General features: G+C 26.2%; 3 protein-coding genes across 4 annotated transcripts; 1 reads left to right on the forward strand and 2 right to left on the reverse strand.

The window, feature by feature from the left end:
- Positions 1-1,531: 1,531 nt before the first annotated feature.
- Positions 1,532-10,054, reverse strand: LOC149054725 (DENN domain-containing protein 2A-like). The gene is made up of 10 exons (XM_089228947.1): positions 8,598-10,054; positions 8,348-8,476; positions 8,155-8,260; positions 6,169-6,362; positions 5,876-6,097; positions 5,648-5,790; positions 5,307-5,465; positions 4,285-4,480; positions 3,972-4,208; positions 1,532-2,026 (listed from the first exon to the last, which is right to left on the reverse strand). Exons 1-10 carry the CDS (start codon positions 9,579-9,581, stop codon positions 1,781-1,783), a joined length of 2,616 nt encoding a protein of 871 aa, XP_089085073.1. The 5' UTR covers positions 9,582-10,054; the 3' UTR covers positions 1,532-1,780.
- Positions 10,055-10,238: 184 nt separating this feature from the next.
- On the forward strand, positions 10,239-13,319 carry LOC149054726 (syntaxin-10-like). Its single transcript, XM_089228946.1, has 4 exons — positions 10,239-10,988; positions 11,656-11,861; positions 12,031-12,125; positions 13,025-13,319. Exons 1-4 carry the CDS (start codon positions 10,926-10,928, stop codon positions 13,099-13,101), a joined length of 441 nt encoding a protein of 146 aa, XP_089085072.1. The 5' UTR covers positions 10,239-10,925; the 3' UTR covers positions 13,102-13,319.
- A 506-nt stretch (positions 13,320-13,825) lies between these two features.
- On the reverse strand, positions 13,826-17,297 carry LOC149054727 (uncharacterized). Of its 2 annotated transcripts, none has more exons than XM_089228945.1 (5): positions 16,972-17,297; positions 14,940-15,027; positions 14,617-14,872; positions 14,343-14,540; positions 13,826-14,222 (listed from the first exon to the last, which is right to left on the reverse strand). In XM_089228945.1, the coding sequence occupies exons 2-5, from the start codon at positions 15,021-15,023 to the stop codon at positions 13,960-13,962; spliced, it is 801 nt and encodes a 266-aa protein (XP_089085071.1). In that variant the 5' UTR covers positions 15,024-15,027; positions 16,972-17,297; the 3' UTR covers positions 13,826-13,959. The 2 variants fall into 2 exon arrangements, with proteins under 2 accessions (XP_089085071.1, XP_089085070.1); XM_089228944.1 differs by having other exon boundaries at positions 14,940-15,033; positions 16,972-17,296.
- Between the last annotated feature and the right edge of the window lie 1,196 nt (positions 17,298-18,493).

The raw sequence follows: 18,493 nt of genomic DNA on the forward strand, positions 1-18,493 counted from the left end.
AGAAAATGCCTATATAAACATTCAGTGAAAATTTCAAGTATCTTCGGTCATTTGTTTTAGACTTTTAGAGTTACGCCCAAATAAGAAAATTACTAAATGTGAAATTCAGTGAAAATCCAATGTTGTAAAAATTTATATTTCAAATGCTCATACAAATTTAATTTGAATTTCCGGTAGACTTTTTATTTGTGATAAAGATTGACAAACTTGTTAGGAGCCTTATATTAAATTTTCAAATCTTAGAATTAAAAAGAAAGACTTTTATGAATTTCTATCTAAGATAATTTGAACATTGCCGTAATTTTTACGTATGTTGTCTAAAATTCAAACTTTGAATGCTTGTAAAAAAAATTGTGACTAAGCATTTCTTTTATTTTTCAACTGCTATTGTAAAAATGTGATAGGAGCCATGTATTAAATTTTCAAATCTTAGAATTAAAAAGAAAAACTTTTATGAATTTCTATCTAAGATAATTAGAACTTTGCTGTCATTTTTACGTATTTAGTCAAAATTTGAACTTTAAATGCTTATAAATAAAAATTGTGACTATATATTTCTTTTATTTTTCAATTGCTATTGTAAAAATATATTATAAGCCTTGTATTAAATTTTCAAATCTTAGAATTAAAAAGAAAAACTTTTCGAAAATTTCAAATCCCTATGAATAGTTCAACTTATGTCGACATTTTTTGAAAATTGCATGGTGGATAGAATATACATATATCAACATTCCGACATTCGGTGAAAATTTCATGGTCATTCGTTTAAAGTTACATCAAAAACCAAAATCGATTTTGTCGAAAAATGAGTGTGAGTAAAATTTCCCGTTTTTCCTTTAATTTTTAGTTTGTTTTTCTCGATTATTTAGAAAAGTTTTAAGAACTTTTTACTTTTGATCCCCCTAAGTACCAACTAGATTCACTTTTTGATCGAACGAGGAACTGAAGTAAAAAATTGAAGCATTTATACTGTCCCAAAACGTGATGACAGACAAAAAAAAAAAAAATAATAAAAACACACATCATGGTAAAATCAATACATTCATCGCTCCGCTCAGAATCTAAAAAATGGGCAAGTAGATACGGAATATGGATTTGCTGTACAATTGGTGTCTAAAATGCATGCTGTAATGAATATATATCAAATTCTAATTTCTTCCAAATTTGAACTTTAATGTCAATAAAAAACCTTATTAAGTATTCAAGTATTTTTTGGTTACAGTATGAACTTATCTAAAAAAAATAAAATAAATTATAAAATTTTATACATTTTTAACCACAAAATAATATATTTGTAATTTCGATACATAAAAGAATTTAGACAAAACTCCAACTTCAGACGCTACTAAATGTTGTAGATTTAAGTTCAACTCTTTCCACAATACTTTTAAGCAAAACAAAAATATAATTCTGAATAAATATGTTTTATCTACATTGCCTGTCGGCTAGAGAGAAAACAAACAGCGCACTGACATCTTCTTTAGAAATATTGCCCAAAAATATCAATCATGAGTAAGAAAAACCACTAATGTATGATAATCATATGAACACAAATAAATCAATTTAATAAATACCAATGAAATATTTTTAACAAATAAATGCTAATATATTACAAACAATACAAAAATGATAATATTTTAATAATACTTTTAGTGTTTTATATTTCTCTTACATATAAAACATTTTTAGAAATCTTGATCTTTGGTTAATATATATAATTATATTAAATTAAAATTTATCATTATACATTATAAATTATAAATCAATTAATTAAATGGATTCATGAAACTGCCCATTCTTTTATCCGATCACCTATTGCCTTCATAGACTGTAGTGTTTTTGATTTACGTTTAATTTTACTGAGCTCATTAGAAAATTCATCACATCGGCACTCAAATACGTCTTTTTTGTCTATATTATTATGCATTTTATTATTTAGAAATGTGGTAAACATAGCTGTTTCTGTAAACCATTCCAAAAAATTCCGATGTGCAGTATTAATACCAGCATCAATGAAAAATTGTTTCTGAAACAAAACAAGAAATGTATTATACTCTAAACAGAACAAAACAAGTTTTTATGTAAAATACATCTTAATAATAATTCAAAATTTAATAGAGATAGTTAGAGCATTAAATTTGTTAAAAATGGAAAATGATCAAATAATTTTTTTGGGGTAATTGTAATGAAAGTAAACCATTTTGTATTTAATAATTAAAAATTATGTTTTATGACTTATGAGTATACAAATTAAATATGTTATTTTTTAATATATAATTTAGATACAAGCTACTGATTGTAGGCAATATCCTTTTTATTTTAAGAAACACAACTAACTTGACATTGAATTATGATTTATTATCATAAATATTTACCTACTATCAACGTCATTCAACCATAATATTGTTAATATTTTAAAATGTGTTAAAAAAAAAAAAACAAAAAAAAAAACAACTTTTTTCTGAATAACTTTTTCTAATGGAACAATAATTATTTTTGTTATTATATCTATTGTATATGAATATGTATATATTATATTATGCACATGAAATATTAACATAGTTGCTAACCGATTCCCGGACGAAAAGTCCGGTATGGAAATAGTTGGACAAAAAGTTCGGATTAATTTTTTGATTGCCGGGCAAAAAGTCCGAAAGTTCAAAATTGTCTATTCCATTTTCATTTAAAATTATAATGTACCTTATATTATATAATATTATCATGTAGGTATATATATAGTATACACATGTAATATTATATATATATATATATATATATATATAGTCAGTTCATATATAATTATTATTTATTTTAAAAATGTAATTGTAATACTTTTATTTCATTATTATATCATTGTACCTACTGTTTTTTATATTTTCTTATTTCTTATTATTTCTTATACCTAAAAAAAAATATTATGGAAATCCGCTATAGTCTGGTCTATATGGATCTAATGTTTATCGCAGCCGTACGTCTACAGTTTATCTACCATAATATCATACCTACAATCTACATGCTACAAAAACGTTATTACCACAATTATAATATAAATCTTGATAATTTCTGTTGTATTTATGTTAGGTATAAGTAGGGAATGGATTTAAATGCTCTAAAAGACAAGAAAAATGCCTTAAAAAAATACGATTTAATGCCCTAAAAAACTTTAATAAAATGGGTTCATATTCAATAAAAACAAAATTTTGCATTTAAAACTTATAAAAAAACACATTATTATGAAAAATCTAATAAAAAATATTTAAATACAATACAACCTTAATTAATTAACTTTAGATAAATAGTTTATCGGATCTTATCTCTTATCTTTACCTTAATGTGGGTAATAATCTGTTGTAACTTGTATGTATATATTTTGTGTCTACACATGTCAACAATAATTTCGTAATTTCGTAACATAATACACGTGTCAACAATAATTTCGTAACAATATAATACATATTTAGGTATTTTAATTTTTTTTAAGAATGAATGTGGAAAAAATGACTAAAAAAACCACAAAATGCACTAGAGATTTAAAAAAATGCTCTAAAACTGCAAAAAAAAGCAAAATAAAAGTTACATTTTTTAATTCTTTGATGTATGAAATGAACTTTTTGCTTGGAAACCAATGTTTTCGGACATTCAGAAAAAAAAGGCAATTTGCATTCAAATCCGTTCCCTAGGTATAAGAAATAATAAGAATAAGAAAATATAAAAAATATATATATATATATAAAATATTATAATTACACAATTATGAAAATTTTGTATTTTCGGACTTTTTGTCCGACACTAAAAATGTGTTTGGACTTTTTGTCCGGCAATCAAAAAATGAATCCGGACTTTTTGTCCAACTATTTCCATACCGGACTTTTTGTCCTCAGACTTTTTGACAGATTACCTGCTTACCAAATAGTTTTAAAAAAAGCATTTAATCTATGAGTAAAAATAGGAAAATATTTTATCAACAATACCTGAAAATTATATTTATTTTCTGTATTTGATAGAATAAAGGATTTATAATGACCAACTAGTTCCACAAACAATCGTATAAGAGACTCTGATGCTAAAACTGCTTTAGTTGATTGATCCAACTCCACCTTTAACCCAATAACATTTTTCAAGCCTTTTGCAATTCTTGATGGTAGGACACTATATTCATCTTTTACTTTACGCAATGTTTTGTTAGCATCCAAATCAAAAATGAAAACCTGATTATTAACATAATTATTAGGAAAATAAGCATACAAAATTCATGTATAATATATACATAAATATAATATTTACTTGATCTTTTTCACTCAATTGAGAGAATATATCTGATTGATTATCAGTTTTTAACAGACCAATGATATATGGTGTTGGAGCTTGAACAAAATCAGCAACAGATACCATTTGAGAAGGAAGAACTGATACAAGAGTATGTTGCCAAGCAAAAGGATATAAAGAAGATGTAAGTGCTTCAATACTACTTGATAACAAACTGTAAAAAAGAATTTAAAAAAAAAATATTACAAATTAAATCAAGTGTCAAAAAATATTAGATTTATTTTTAAGATGTATTTGTAGTAGTCTCCATCTTACAAGTGTACGATATACCAAATTTTTGTTCATTAGTTTCAAAAGTTGTTGTTAATTCTGATATTAAGGAAAAAACTGACCTATTACCAAATTTTTCGGTAAGAACAATATAATAACATCTGTGCTTAAAAATGTTGGCGATTTATTGTTATATACATTTTCAAGCAAAATATGTGTATGTAAAATATTACACATTGATAATGTTTTAATGTTTATATCACGTTTGAAAATTGTATAGTCAAAATTCAATTCACTCTAATACAAAAATTAACGGCACACAATTGAAACCAGTGAACAGAAATTTGCTAGGTTGTGCTTGTGTATGATGGAGACAACAAATGCATGAAAAGCATCCTCTTAACCAATAATCAATTGTTATACAAATTTATTTAAAACTAAATTTTATTATTTTTAAATTCATATCTTATATTTATAGTTTATACTTATATTATTTAATAGATGCAAATATTTTAATTATTTATAAGTAATATTATAAAACTATACAAATTCTTAAATTAAATGTTTCAAGTTGACAAATATAAACTTTTCTAAGCGTACAAGGTGTTCAAAAAGTTTGTAAGGATACATCAATATTCAAACAAATATCCAGTAAATAATTTTCCATTTGTTACTTAAATATAAAATCTTAAAATAATAGCTGAATAAATATTTTAAAATTTTTCTAAAAAATTGTTAAATTACTTAATTTATTTAGATATAATTAATACCTTATTGATTTGCTGAGAAGTATCAATTTTCTTTCTAACAACATTGTAGCTAACATTTGTATAAACGTATTTGGTTTAATAATGTTTAAAAGTTTTAGTAGATCATCTTGATCATTTAGAATATCAAATGGTATACGAAGTACTCCTTCTCCGTTAGGGCTAAAAAATAAAGTTTCAAAATGTTTAAAAAAAAATAAATAAATAAATGTGGTGAATATATGGTACATTAGATTATTCAAGGAATCTATGGCCTTGATATCAAATGGTTCAAACATGAAGTTGTCTTGTGAACCTAAAAATAGTAAAACAAAATATTGTTTATAAAATGTTTATTTACTTACAGCTCAGTACTGTAACTTGAAGGTTCAAGAGGTAAATAAATTGAAGAACCAAGTTCTGGAAATGGCTGGTCATATAATAACTTAATAAACATTTTCATATTGAATTCAGATAAACCATGTCTTGATTCAATTTCTTGTAATACCTGTAAAGTTCATTAAGATTATTTAATATTTATAAATATAAGTTGAATAATCTTATTAAAAATGAATGGTAAAAATATTACGTGCCTTAAAGTAAAAACTGTTAGCTTTAATTGAAGAATATATACAATATACTAATGGTAAACAATAGGCAGCACCTTCAGGCTGTACTCTATAACAGTAACCATAGTTACGTCGACCATTTTCATCAGTAACAGTTAATGAATATGTTCTACAATCATCTGCAGTAAATGGCCAAACATGTGCATCAGGAAAACATAAATTTTCAAATTGTTCTGGTATTTTAGCCTGAGATTACAAAATAATCATTAATGAAATTACATTTGTTAAAAATTAATCTATTTAACCACAATAATTACTTGTGTAGGATATTTATGTTTTATATAAGGTAATTTTTCTTTGGTAGAACTTAAATCCAGTCCAATTAATAAAAGTGCCTGAAATAGATGATTTTTATCATGAACAATAGTTGAACACGATGATGTTGTAATTTTTTTAGCCACTCTACGTAAATACCCTTTACGCTCTAAAGTTTGTTCACTAATATTTTTATCTAAAAAAAATAAAAAATCCATAAATGACACATCATTTATGACCAATATTATAATATTTTTAATTCACTATGAATTGGTCACTAAAATAAAATTAAGAAATGAACATTAAAAATTGAATAAATTTTAATTTGTTTGACATACTTTCATCTATTAATGAAATATTATAGAGTTTAAAGACAAAGTATATGATTAATAAATTAAATGTTTTTACCATCCCCCCTATTTTCATAATTTTACCATCAGATGTAAATCAAAGCGTCTACAGATAAGTAATGTAACATTTAACCATTTATTTTTATGTTTAAACGTATATTCTGTATGCAGTACACGGCAGTATCTCATAGTGGGCCCTTCCCCATCTAAAAATCTACTATGATATATGTCATATAATATATTATATATATTAGGTGATCGACGCTACTGTCAATGTTTGATTGTTAAAAATCTTTCTGTAAAATGTACTCGTATTATAAATACAAAATTAAGACAAGAACTATGCGTGAAATAGGACTTTTTCATAGAGAAATTACTTATTATTATGTTATTTAAGCTAAATCTTTTTCAAATATTTCTAAAATAGAAGCCAGTGTCCTGTAAGGTACATTTATTGCACCATTCCTTTTTAACATCTACATCGCAGAGCAACCCCCTACTCAAAACACAAAAGTAGCCGACTTTGCGGGTGACAAAGCATTAGTTGTATGCCACTCTAACCCAGACATAGCTGCTTCTTTTATGCAAACCTATTTTAAACTACTCACCTCATGGTACACAGAATGGGTCCTGAAATTAAACCAAATAAAATCACTAGACTCTACCTTCACATTACACCCCCAGAACACACAACTATTCTTCAATAATCAACCTTTACCCTACTCCCAAAACGTAAGACTAGCCTTAAACCGCTGGCTCACATGGGTTCCTCAAATACGCTCCAAATGTTTAACGCTCAATGTCGTAGTCGACAGCTGTGATACCTACTGATCTCTAAATACTAAACATATTCATCTGAACAATAAACTTCTTATACACAAAATACTACTTAAACCAATATGGGTGATGGATCTATGATATACAGCTCTAGGGATTAGCAAAACCTACTATACATCAATAGAATACAAATCTATCAAACCAAAACTCTAAGACCATCTATTAAAGCACCGTATTATGTTTCCAATCACAGATTCCATCACAACCTCTTCATATCCTTTTCCTTTGTTGCAGACATGGCTAAAACACACTACAAAACATTCCATAACAGCCTTTTAACCAAAGGAAACTCACTCATGTTCAATATCTCTTTTTTACTATCCCTGGAAATCCTTCCTAACGGCTCAAACCAAATGGTGTAGAAACCTAATGACAAAGTAATTCAATTTTAAAACTCATGTTTTTTTTTATCGTAGTACCTTCACTGAAGGGTTCTACGCTCTGTTATTTTTATCTATTTGTTTATTTAATTATTATTACTATCTATTACTTCCTAAGTTGTTTTTATTGTTTTTTTTTACAGCAGATTGAATAAAACATTTAAAAAAATAATAATAATAAGCTAAACAATTATAAATTACAATTAAAAGCTAAATACAGTATTTTTGTACATTAATGTAATGTAATAGTCGTTTCATTGGTTTATTATGTGACCAATAATAAGTGCTTTATAAAAATAAAATGTAGTTGATAGATACTTTTATTAAATAATAGATATTATTATAATTTAAGATTTCTAATACCTAAATGGTAAGTTTATTCTCATCGTTAACTTATATAATTATTAAATTATTTACATACCCGTTAGATTATTTATTGATCCACTAGAACTGTCTTCACAGTTAGAATCACTTTCCTCTTGAGTTTTAACAAATGTACCATAAGCTTCATTCATTAACATTTGAATCTTATAAAAGTACACAGTATTGACAATTAATTTAACTAGGTAAAAATTATATTAAAATAAAATAAAATAAATTATTCTTATAAATACTTTTCTCTCATGAGTCATAGTCATATTTTTGTTTGTTTTTGAATCCAATTCATCAGTAGTATCAATTTGAAAATATGATTCAGATTCTTTCAAATTAACTTCAGAATTATAATCTTTAATTGGCGTGGACTACAGATTAAAATAAAAAGATAGATTTACTATTATTTATAGGTATGATAAGTATTTTAGTAATAGATAAATGAAAAAATCAAATAGACAATCATTATTTTAATTAATTATTAGAACTTACCATATAATGCAGATTAGATTTATTGGAATCACAAATCTGATCATTACCAATTATAAGCGTATGACAATTATTAGCAGTATCGATGTTTGGCCTTGAGTTGGGTTTTAGGAATATTGGTTGGTCATATATATGCTCTACGTCATATTCATTATATAATTTTCGAGTTAAATAATTCTGTTCATCAGTATGGTGTATTTTTAAAGAATTACCAAACGGTTTATCACTTTCTGGACACTTTAAAGACTTTGCCAAATTAAATAAGTTAGATTTCTTAGAACTGATATTTGAATTACAATCTTTTCCAGTAGTCTTTTCATCTTTAGGTCCATATGTATGGGAATTTTTAGTTATAAACTTCTCTAGCTTTTCCAACATAGCTTTTGGATCAGACTTGGTATTTTTATGAGATTCCATTGTACAATTATAAGGAAGATCTAGATCTATTTGTTTATCATGAGCAAATGTTCTTGGTGGCTTTTTAGGAGGTGGACCAATTGGTAAATGAGGTTTTTGTGGAAGTTCAAAATTTTTTTTTGGTACTTTTGGTTTACAACCTGCAGTAATGCCGTTAGTTTCTAGTCTTTTTTTCAAACAGTTGATGATAGATTTTTGGTCAGTTGCTAGTTTATTTTTATCATCTTTTGCAAATGTATCTAGATATAATTTTTGATTTAAACTGTCAGTCTTATTATAACTATGAGAATCAGTTGGTGTAGTTGTTTTATTACACTCACTAGTGTTTGAAATAATAATATTACTAAATTGTTTCTCATTGTTAGTTACCATCACGGCCTGTGAATGATCCACAACTAGCTTTCTCGTAATGTTTACATCCCGTCTGAAGGCAGGAGTTCTTTTGATATTTCTTTTGTTCGCATTATTCTCGTGTCTTCTCTTCTCATCCAATAATGGTTTCTTAGAGCTTTGAAATGATTCGAATCGTTTCGTCAATACGTCTACATTAACAACGTTCGTTTCATTCATAATTTTGATAATATCATCAGTGAAAATGTCACATCTTATAGTGAACAGTTACCAAAAAAAAACTTCGCAGAAAAAATTATTTTTACCGATAATTATTATAAATAGCAATCATTGAACACTTAGTACGTACACACAGCTTAGTGTACACGAGTGTACTGAACTCTGTCAACTCTCAATTCTAAATGCAATGCTTAATCTATGTCAATAATAACGAATTATGAAACGCGCAACTAAACTATTAAACACTGTACGATAATAAATAATAATTAATAACAATTAACAATTATCAACACAAAATTATTAGACTAAAAAAAAGAAACGAACAAGTTCTTATGATATTAAATATTTAAATGTTTATTTATACACTATCAAATATCAGTATATTATTATATTATCCACGGCCCACGGGTCAGCCACCATCGCATGCATGCATTATACTATTGTTGTTACCGTTCATTCTACATGGTTGTTACCATTATATCTGAGCACAACCATTGAATAATATTTTATAGTACCTACAGGCAACAGCTGGTTGATGAAAAAATAGTGCATGGCCATCGTAATAACATAGAACAGTAATAATTATGCTATTTTTTTTCAATGATATGATTTCAATATCATGATAGAAGATTAAGAACTATAGGTAATAGGTATGATCACTTCGAAATTCGAATATGACTTCACGACTTCAGGAAAGTTTTGTGCACTACGCATTGTGTTGTGTGTAAAGTCAACTGCGCAACATTGAAAATCGGTAACGTTAATATATTTGTTGCGCACTTGTCGTGAGCATCTTGCGCATTGGATCTGTGTGAATGCGTGATCATACCTATATAGTTATTTCTATCATGAACTTTATTCATTATGATACTCTTATTAGGACGTTGCTAATAACTTTATTTTTACAAAATTTTATAGACAGATAATAATATTTTTATCATACAGGCCGACGTAAAATGTGAAAATGTGAATACGCCATTGCCATTGATGAATGATGACTATTCACTAGATATATTGACCACCTGTTATAATTCGTAATTTTTTTTTATTAATCATTTACCTATAAATTATGATTTTCCAAACAATTACTTCTAATCCTTATGTCAAATATTAACCATTGTCACTATTTTTAATAGTTCATAGTTTATTATCATCTCTAGTACAAGATTTAGTTAATACTAAGATAATTACAATTCACTTATAATTTTTTACCTACTACAGATACAATAACTTTATGTATAAAAAAATTATGTTTCTATCTATTAGATTACTAATTAACTATAGAAATTAATTTGTTCTAAAAATTTTAATTACTAAGTGATTCCAACACCAAAAGATAATAATATGATGCCCAGAGGAAAAAATGGTTATTCCTGGGAGTTAACCTCAGGAACTCAAGACAGTGAGGTAAGATTAAATTCATTTAAACTAGCTTATTTTTAAAGGAAATTGATTAGACAATTAAGAATTTAAGATTGATAATTATCTAATACCTATAGAATATTAATAACTAAATAAAATCTTCATCACTTAATGAAATAATGAATTTAAAATTAAATAAATGATTATCTTTGAATTTATATACCTAATTCTATTTATCACCATTTATTACTTTAATTCTATTTAATTAGCTCAACAACATTGCTAACTCCAAATTTTACTTCTACTAATCAAGAGTTTAATAAATCTCTTCAGAAATTTTTAAGTAATTTAGTTAATAACCTTACAAAGTAGTGTATAAGATGTAGTTTGCTGAATTATTTATAAAAGTGTAATGTCCATTCTTACTATGTCCCGTTAAAGTTAACAGACACATAACTGACAGAATTTTGCTGGTGAAAATTCCAATAATAATCGGCTATCGATTGACAGATACAGGAGATACGAAATTGTAATAACCGGCCTTAGGCATTTCTTTTTATAATACAATTAAACAATGTGTGTATCAAAGTTAAAATAAACCATTATATTTATTAAATTTTTTAGTATTTTAGTATTAAATTTAATATTTAGTGTTTAATATATTTTACTACTTTTAATTAAATTATTTGTAACAAATTTTTCATTACATTAGCCTTTATTAGAAAGGAATAATGAAGATCCAGATGATGTGTTATTTACATCTCGCCCTGGCACATCAACATTTGTGGCTGATATGCTTAGTTCACATTCTCATAAGATGAATAATCAACACAATCAACTGGACCTCATATCTAATTCAGTAAAAACTTTGAAAAATGTTTCAGAAGATATAAGTGTTGAATTAGATCATCAAAATGTGTAAGTTATAAATTATTAATATCTATTTAAACATAACATCCTTTCATTTTTTACCATTTACTGTACTGTTTAATATCGATTTACACTTTCATAACAAAGTGATAGAAAAAAAACTTATCAAATTAACTATATTTTAACTACATTACAAATGTATTTTTAATTTTTTTAGAATGCTCGAAAATTTGAGCTCTGAATTAGACAAAACAGAATCAAGATTAGACATGGTATCAAAAAAGGTGGCACAAGTTCTACAATTGTCTGATGGTAATATTTTAATAACATCAAATTATATAATTTCAACAAAATTTTCTCTGGTATTTACATTTAAGATTTAAAAATATTAAACATCTAAAATGCAGAGTGAAGTTCAATATCTGTGTGTTACAATTTGAAAATGGTTTGATACATTACAACATCTATATTTAAGCTATTTATTATTTTCTAAGCTTCATACATTTGAATGTTTATTGACTAATTCAATAAGTTGTAATTTATTGAAGAAAAAAAACTATTAAGATGAGAAAATATGAACATATATAAACATAAAAGATACATATTATAGTATTTGGACTTTAGAGACCCTGGCAGACGTCTTAAGTGTAGCCGGTGCCATGACCTACTAGTCGACTAACCACTACTATCCCGCTATGAAGTGCTATTATTGAACAGCTTCTTCAATCAAGCCAACCATGACCTAATATGTATCCCTCCATTGTGCTTATTGTAAATATTTTTCTTAGATTGTTCAAATTAAATAAGTGTGACAAAAAAAAAAAAATATTTTTATTTCTCTGGTTGGATTTTTGAACCAAACTATTAGATATTAGGTTTGGTTTGATTTGGAATTTCTAGTTCAATTTTCAATACATAGAATTGTCACAAAATTATAGTAAATAATTATGTAAATATAATTACAGTTAATATTAGAAGATAAAATAAAATAATTGATAAACGGAAAATAAACATAGGTAGTCTTATGAATATAACTGATAGTTTATAATATTAGATGTGTTTTACAGAATAAACATATACAACTAGATAATTGAATAAATTTATTAATATTTTACTGTCGTTATTTTTGAAATATCTTTTTTAACAAATTACATCCTACAATTATTTCTATTCTATTCAATACAATATTAACAATGCAATTTATATTTCAGATAAAAGACAATGGATGGCGATTGGAATTTTAGTTGGTATTATTTTAATAACCATCGTTCTTTTAATAATTTTGTAAACTATATTTAAACATTATATTTGGCAAAAAAGACTGATTTTATTTATTTTATATTTACTTTTCTCATAAAATATATTTACATATTATTATGATAAATTTGAAAGGTATTCATTACTAGTCTAAATTCTATTATCATTTAATTTATTGTTATTCGGAGTATATATTTTATCTTATTTTATATCTTTAAAATAAAATATTATGAATTATGGATTGATAAATTGTTCTTGATTGTTCAGCATATTGTATAATTTTTCTCTGAAATGTGTTCTTCATTATATCTATACAAAACATTTTGATGTACTTAATTTTACCCTTGCATTTATTTGATTATCTTCTTAGACGTTTAATAATACTATAATAAAACTATTTATTTCTATTGCACCTTTCAACTTCGATATTTCCTTCCATTATACTCTGTTCTTACTAGATTAAATGTAAAATCTATTCTTGATATATATTTAATATTAGAAAACTATGTTTGACCAGATATTAGTTCCTAATGACCTTAGCTTGAATCACTCACATAATATATTCTCTTTATTCAAAGATTATGTACCTATAAAACTATAGAAATTTTAATTATTTTAAAAATAAGCACATATTGTTTACAAAGTATTTTAAAATATATTACTATTATTTAATTGAAATCATATGTTCACTTATAAACTAACATTATATTATATAGTATAAATAAATAAACATATGATTATAATACAAAATATTTTATATATGAGTTATATAATTTTTGATGGAGTAATCTGTAATAATTATAATGTTGTTATTAATACACATAAGTCAAAATACATCAAACAGATAATGATATTTTATGCAAGAAAATCTACAATTAATCTTATACAATTATTGATCAAAACAATAGTTATAATTAAAATTAAAATTAAATGAATATGGATCAGCATATTGAGTTAAATTATGTTCTCTGTAATACACTATATACTGTGGATAAAATTCGTAATCATTAAATTTTACATAAACCATACCATTTAATGATTTAGCAGTATCGAAAACGTTAGGTATAACGTTCAAATTATAATTCACGTTAACATCTTTGATTCTATGAACCAAAACTCGGCAAATTATAAATGCTCGCTCGATAGAAATTTCTAAAAAATAATATTTTAAATTAACATGAAAACAGGAATGTTTCGAATATTTAAACAATACATTATAATATTATACAAAATAATATAAATATTTTTTATCACTTAAAAAAATTTACCTACCACTATTAAAGTCATGTCTGGATGGAACAAAAGGTTCAGCAAAATTATTGTCCATAATATGGTCCATAAGCCATTTGGTTGCACATTCTAGTCCTTGGTTATAAGTATAAAATAATGCTCGTTTGATTGCTTCTCTTGGAAAACCCATATTAATAAGTATATGCATTAAATTTTCATCATAGTCTACTGTAGTTGATCCTGATTTAATATAAATAAATATATTTTAATGAAATTATAAAATTTAATTTAATTGATTAATGTATCAATCATTTACCTTGATTACATGATGCATATTTGTTGGCATACAAAGGGCAATATGAAAAGCATACACCTTTTCCATATCGACAACGACTAGTGAAACGCCAATCTAAATTATTCTCAGCAATTGATTGAACATTTTTAGTGGCAGTAACATGATATAAAAGCCATTCATTTACATTTATATTTTTAGTATTTATTTCCATTTCATTTTTTCTTAATGTGTATAAACCCCAAAGCAGTGGATTTTGTACTTTATGAACACTAATTACCTGAAATTATTTCAAATTTCTATTCATAAAAATAAATCATTGATAAACAAGTCATAAATTGTCTTACATCAAAGAGGTCATACAAATGTCTAATTTCTTCAACTTCATATAATTCTGAATCAACTACTGGTTCAATAGAATAATCATTCATGATTCTGCAGCTATAATTAAGATTGCTCATACAAGAACCAAATATTATTGCAACAATATTAATTTAATAAATATATATGCAAAATAATAAAATTTTAAATCAATGTTTGTTGTTTAAAAATCTTTTAAGGTATTTAAATAATTGTTAATAAACTATATCGATAAGATTGTATTTGACTTCAATCTAACTTAATTAAAGGGTACATGATAATTTTAAGTGATTAACATTATATTTACTAAAGAAACTCCATTATAAACTTTATCAAAAAACTAAATCAGGAAAATAGACTGGGTACCTAAGTATTTTTAACACTTATTTGTCCTATTTGGTTATATTTTGATGAGACCCAATTAAAGATGCATGATTTAACATTTTTTTGAATATTGTCTTCGATGACTTGTAATAAAAAAACGTCAAATTAAAATAATAGGTAAATCTGAAACCATATTAAAATTAAAATTATAGGTATATAATCCTTAGCACTATTGATTGAAAAGCCTGAATTGGCCTGATATTCGAGGGCTTGGCTGGGCCCCAGATTGCTATTCCATAAGACCAGACTGGTCTTATGATTGTCTTATACATAATAAGTTTGTTTTGGAGTTGAGGAGTGGTCAGAGGAGGTGAAGTCTATTGTTCGCTGATTTTCTTTTTTCTTTTAGGTGGGGGCCCCAGGTTAGTGTTTTATCGAGTGTTATGCCTAAGTACTTTATTTCGGTTTGGACAGGGATGGGGGCGTTGTTCATGATTAATTGAGGGCATTCACGGGGAGATTGTATTAACGTAAAAGTGACTTGTACAGATTTGTCAGTATTTATTTTGATTTTCCATTTTTTGGCCCATTTGTCTATTTTATTAGCGTGATCCTGGAGTGCAGCTGAAGCTAGGATAGGATTTGAACTAGAGGAAAGAATAGCTGTGTCATCGGTGTATGTTGCAAGAAGGGTGTTAACCTTACACAATGACCTAAAAATATTAACTACCACTGAACTAGCCAAAACAATGTATAAAAATTTTCACCAAAATTTAAGCACTCATCACAATACTTTAATATCACACATGTCCTCCCTCACCCTCCCAAAAAACCCACCACGCAGACTAAAGCAAAAATGGTGTAGAGACCTATTAAATTAGTAAAGGAGGTGTTACCATTGGGTTTCTTCCTCATCACGTCATTCATGCTACTTTATTGTTTTTTTATCTTATTTGCTTATTGTAATTACTGTGTACAGATTGTAAATTGTCTCCACACATAAAATCAAAAAGGCTACAATTAAACAATCGATTACGCACACTAAGCTCATTGCTACACAGAAACACACACACTAACCTAAATGTCAAATTAATAATATATAAAGCTCTTCTAAAACCCATCTTGACCTACGGGCTCCAGCTCTGGGGTAGTGCAAAAAAATCAAATATACAAAAAATTCAAGCTTTTCAAAACATTGACCTAAGAAAAATCACAAATGCCCCTACCTTTGTATCCAATGTTACGCTCCATAATGATCTATGAATAACAACAGTACTTGACGAAGCAAAATGCTACTACAAAAGATTTCACATCAAACTACCTCTTCATCCTAATCCTCTTATTAAAAAACTATCTACCTTGTCCATTCCAGGTAATCGAAAGATTGTGCGAAGATGGTGTCGGGACCTTCCGTCTCAAAATTAAAATTAGCTTAACTTAAAAATTTAAGAACACAAAATAGGTAGTGTCACCAATGGGTGGCTTCTTCCCTCAAAAAAATCATATGTAAATACCCTATTCACATTTGCTTATTGTTCTAGTTAAGAACAGATTGTAAATTTCTTATAAAAAATAAAAAAATAAAATAAAATTTGACTGAAAAAAATATTTATAATACCCTAGGTATATCTAGGGAAATAATATATTTTCTATATATAATATCCTAACAGCAGGAAATAAATTTAATTTACGAACCCAATAGAATAGAATATTAAATATCTTGAGGTGCAACACAACCAGACCTGACAGTAGATTCAGTTTTCAGTAGAACTAAATTCGTAAATTAGGCTTCCCGTGATATAACCGTCGTCCGTCAACATTACAGGCAACTGATGTTTGGGTGAAATTTTGATATTGTATATTTTTGTATATAAACTATAAAGTAAACAACAGATTCTACAATGGCTGGCTAAAGCAAGAATACCAATAAATTAATGAAATAATGACTGTCGAAGTGTCGACTGACGTTACAACATAGAATAACCAGAATGTCCAGATCGAGAATGGACACTCGCTGAGCACTCAAAAATCTATTCAATTTGGTGGAATATCAGTGTATCCATGTTTATTGGAATTTACGACTTTATTACTTATTGGGCTAAAGGTAATTTATATATACATATAGAGTTGGGCATTACCAGAATATATAGGTGTATATTCTGTGACTATACAGTATACCTAGTGATAACGATGGGGATTCCCGAAAAAAAGTTTTATTTTTGTTTAGGATTTTATTTTAATTATTAAACTCAACGATATTGTTCTGTTCAAGCAAACTATTAACTATTGTTACTTGTTAGTGTCTTTATTTCTTTAATCCTAATTCTTTATAGTGTGAACACAGAATAATATATTCTGGATGTGAGTGTCAGTAATATTGATCGTTTGAGGGCCGCTTTAGCAGTCGATGAGTGATTAGAAAGAACGTTTTCAAAATTAAAATTAAAATAAACTTTATGGAATTTCATTGTTTATACGTTTACCTGTTTACTTTAGGGAATGTAAATAATTTTTATAGCAAAAGTATTTAAAATTTAAATCAATATTATAATGAGCTATATTACACAACGATATACGATAACATTGTTAAGAACCCCGATTATTATTATTAGTATATTATAATCATAGACATATTATAAAACAATATAATATGTTTTATATGTCTATGTATATAATTTACTAATTTAGCATTAACATTATTATTACATGAACGTCATGAACAATTTGTAATGTAGAACGCTGACTCAACATTCGGCGAGCGTACAATGTAAAACCGTCCCGTCTCCCATACGGGCCAGTCGGTTGATGACAGTATGATGATAAATATTTTTATTTTTACTCATATAATTAAACCTATCAGTATATTATCACATCTCATCTCATCATCTTCCTTTTCGAATTTTTCGAGAGACTTCCGGATGTCATAAATATGGTTCAGAATGTTCAGATAAACTATTTTTTGTATATTATAATTTATAATTTTCGGATTAAATACGTTATACTAAAGTATTGATTGTACATTTATTGTTGTGTTATTATAATTATAAATATTACATAAAAGTATAAAATATGTTCGTTTTTTAATCAATATTTTACATTTACTAATTTAAAACAAAATATTATGTCTGGAATGAATTCTATACTTTTAAAATGTTATTATTTATAAATATTAGTTATTTTTTTTTATTGAATGTAAGATGGAACAATGAAATAAAAA

Source organism: Diuraphis noxia, unplaced genomic scaffold (assembly GCF_037042655.1).
Source record: "Diuraphis noxia isolate RWA-SAM2 unplaced genomic scaffold, SU_Dnox_SAM2 contig0005, whole genome shotgun sequence".
NCBI classification, from domain to species: Eukaryota; Metazoa; Arthropoda; class Insecta; order Hemiptera; family Aphididae; genus Diuraphis; species Diuraphis noxia.

What these genes read in the sequence shown, in the direction of transcription:
- LOC149054725 (XM_089228947.1), bottom strand. Translation starts at nt 9,581, where the DNA reads ATGAATGAAACGAACGTTGTTAATGTAGACGTATTGACGAAACGATTC. An exon ending in ATCAATAAATAATCTAACGG is followed by an intron (nt 6,363 to 8,154) that starts GTATGTAAATAA and finishes TATTTTTTTTAG; the next exon opens with ATAAAAATATTAGTGAACAA. An exon ending in CTAACAGTTTTTACTTTAAG is followed by an intron (nt 5,791 to 5,875) that starts GCACGTAATATT and finishes TGAACTTTACAG; the next exon opens with GTATTACAAGAAATTGAATC.
- LOC149054726 (XM_089228946.1), top strand. Translation starts at nt 10,926, where the DNA reads ATGATGCCCAGAGGAAAAAATGGTTATTCCTGGGAGTTAACCTCAGGA. An exon ending in GAATTAGATCATCAAAATGT is followed by an intron (nt 11,862 to 12,030) that starts GTAAGTTATAAA and finishes TAATTTTTTTAG; the next exon opens with AATGCTCGAAAATTTGAGCT. An exon ending in AGTTCTACAATTGTCTGATG is followed by an intron (nt 12,126 to 13,024) that starts GTAATATTTTAA and finishes TTTATATTTCAG; the next exon opens with ATAAAAGACAATGGATGGCG.
- LOC149054727 (XM_089228945.1), bottom strand. Translation starts at nt 15,023, where the DNA reads ATGAATGATTATTCTATTGAACCAGTAGTTGATTCAGAATTATATGAA. An exon ending in ATATGCATCATGTAATCAAG is followed by an intron (nt 14,541 to 14,616) that starts GTAAATGATTGA and finishes ATATTAAATCAG; the next exon opens with GATCAACTACAGTAGACTAT. An exon ending in CAGACATGACTTTAATAGTG is followed by an intron (nt 14,223 to 14,342) that starts GTAGGTAAATTT and finishes ATTATTTTTTAG; the next exon opens with AAATTTCTATCGAGCGAGCA.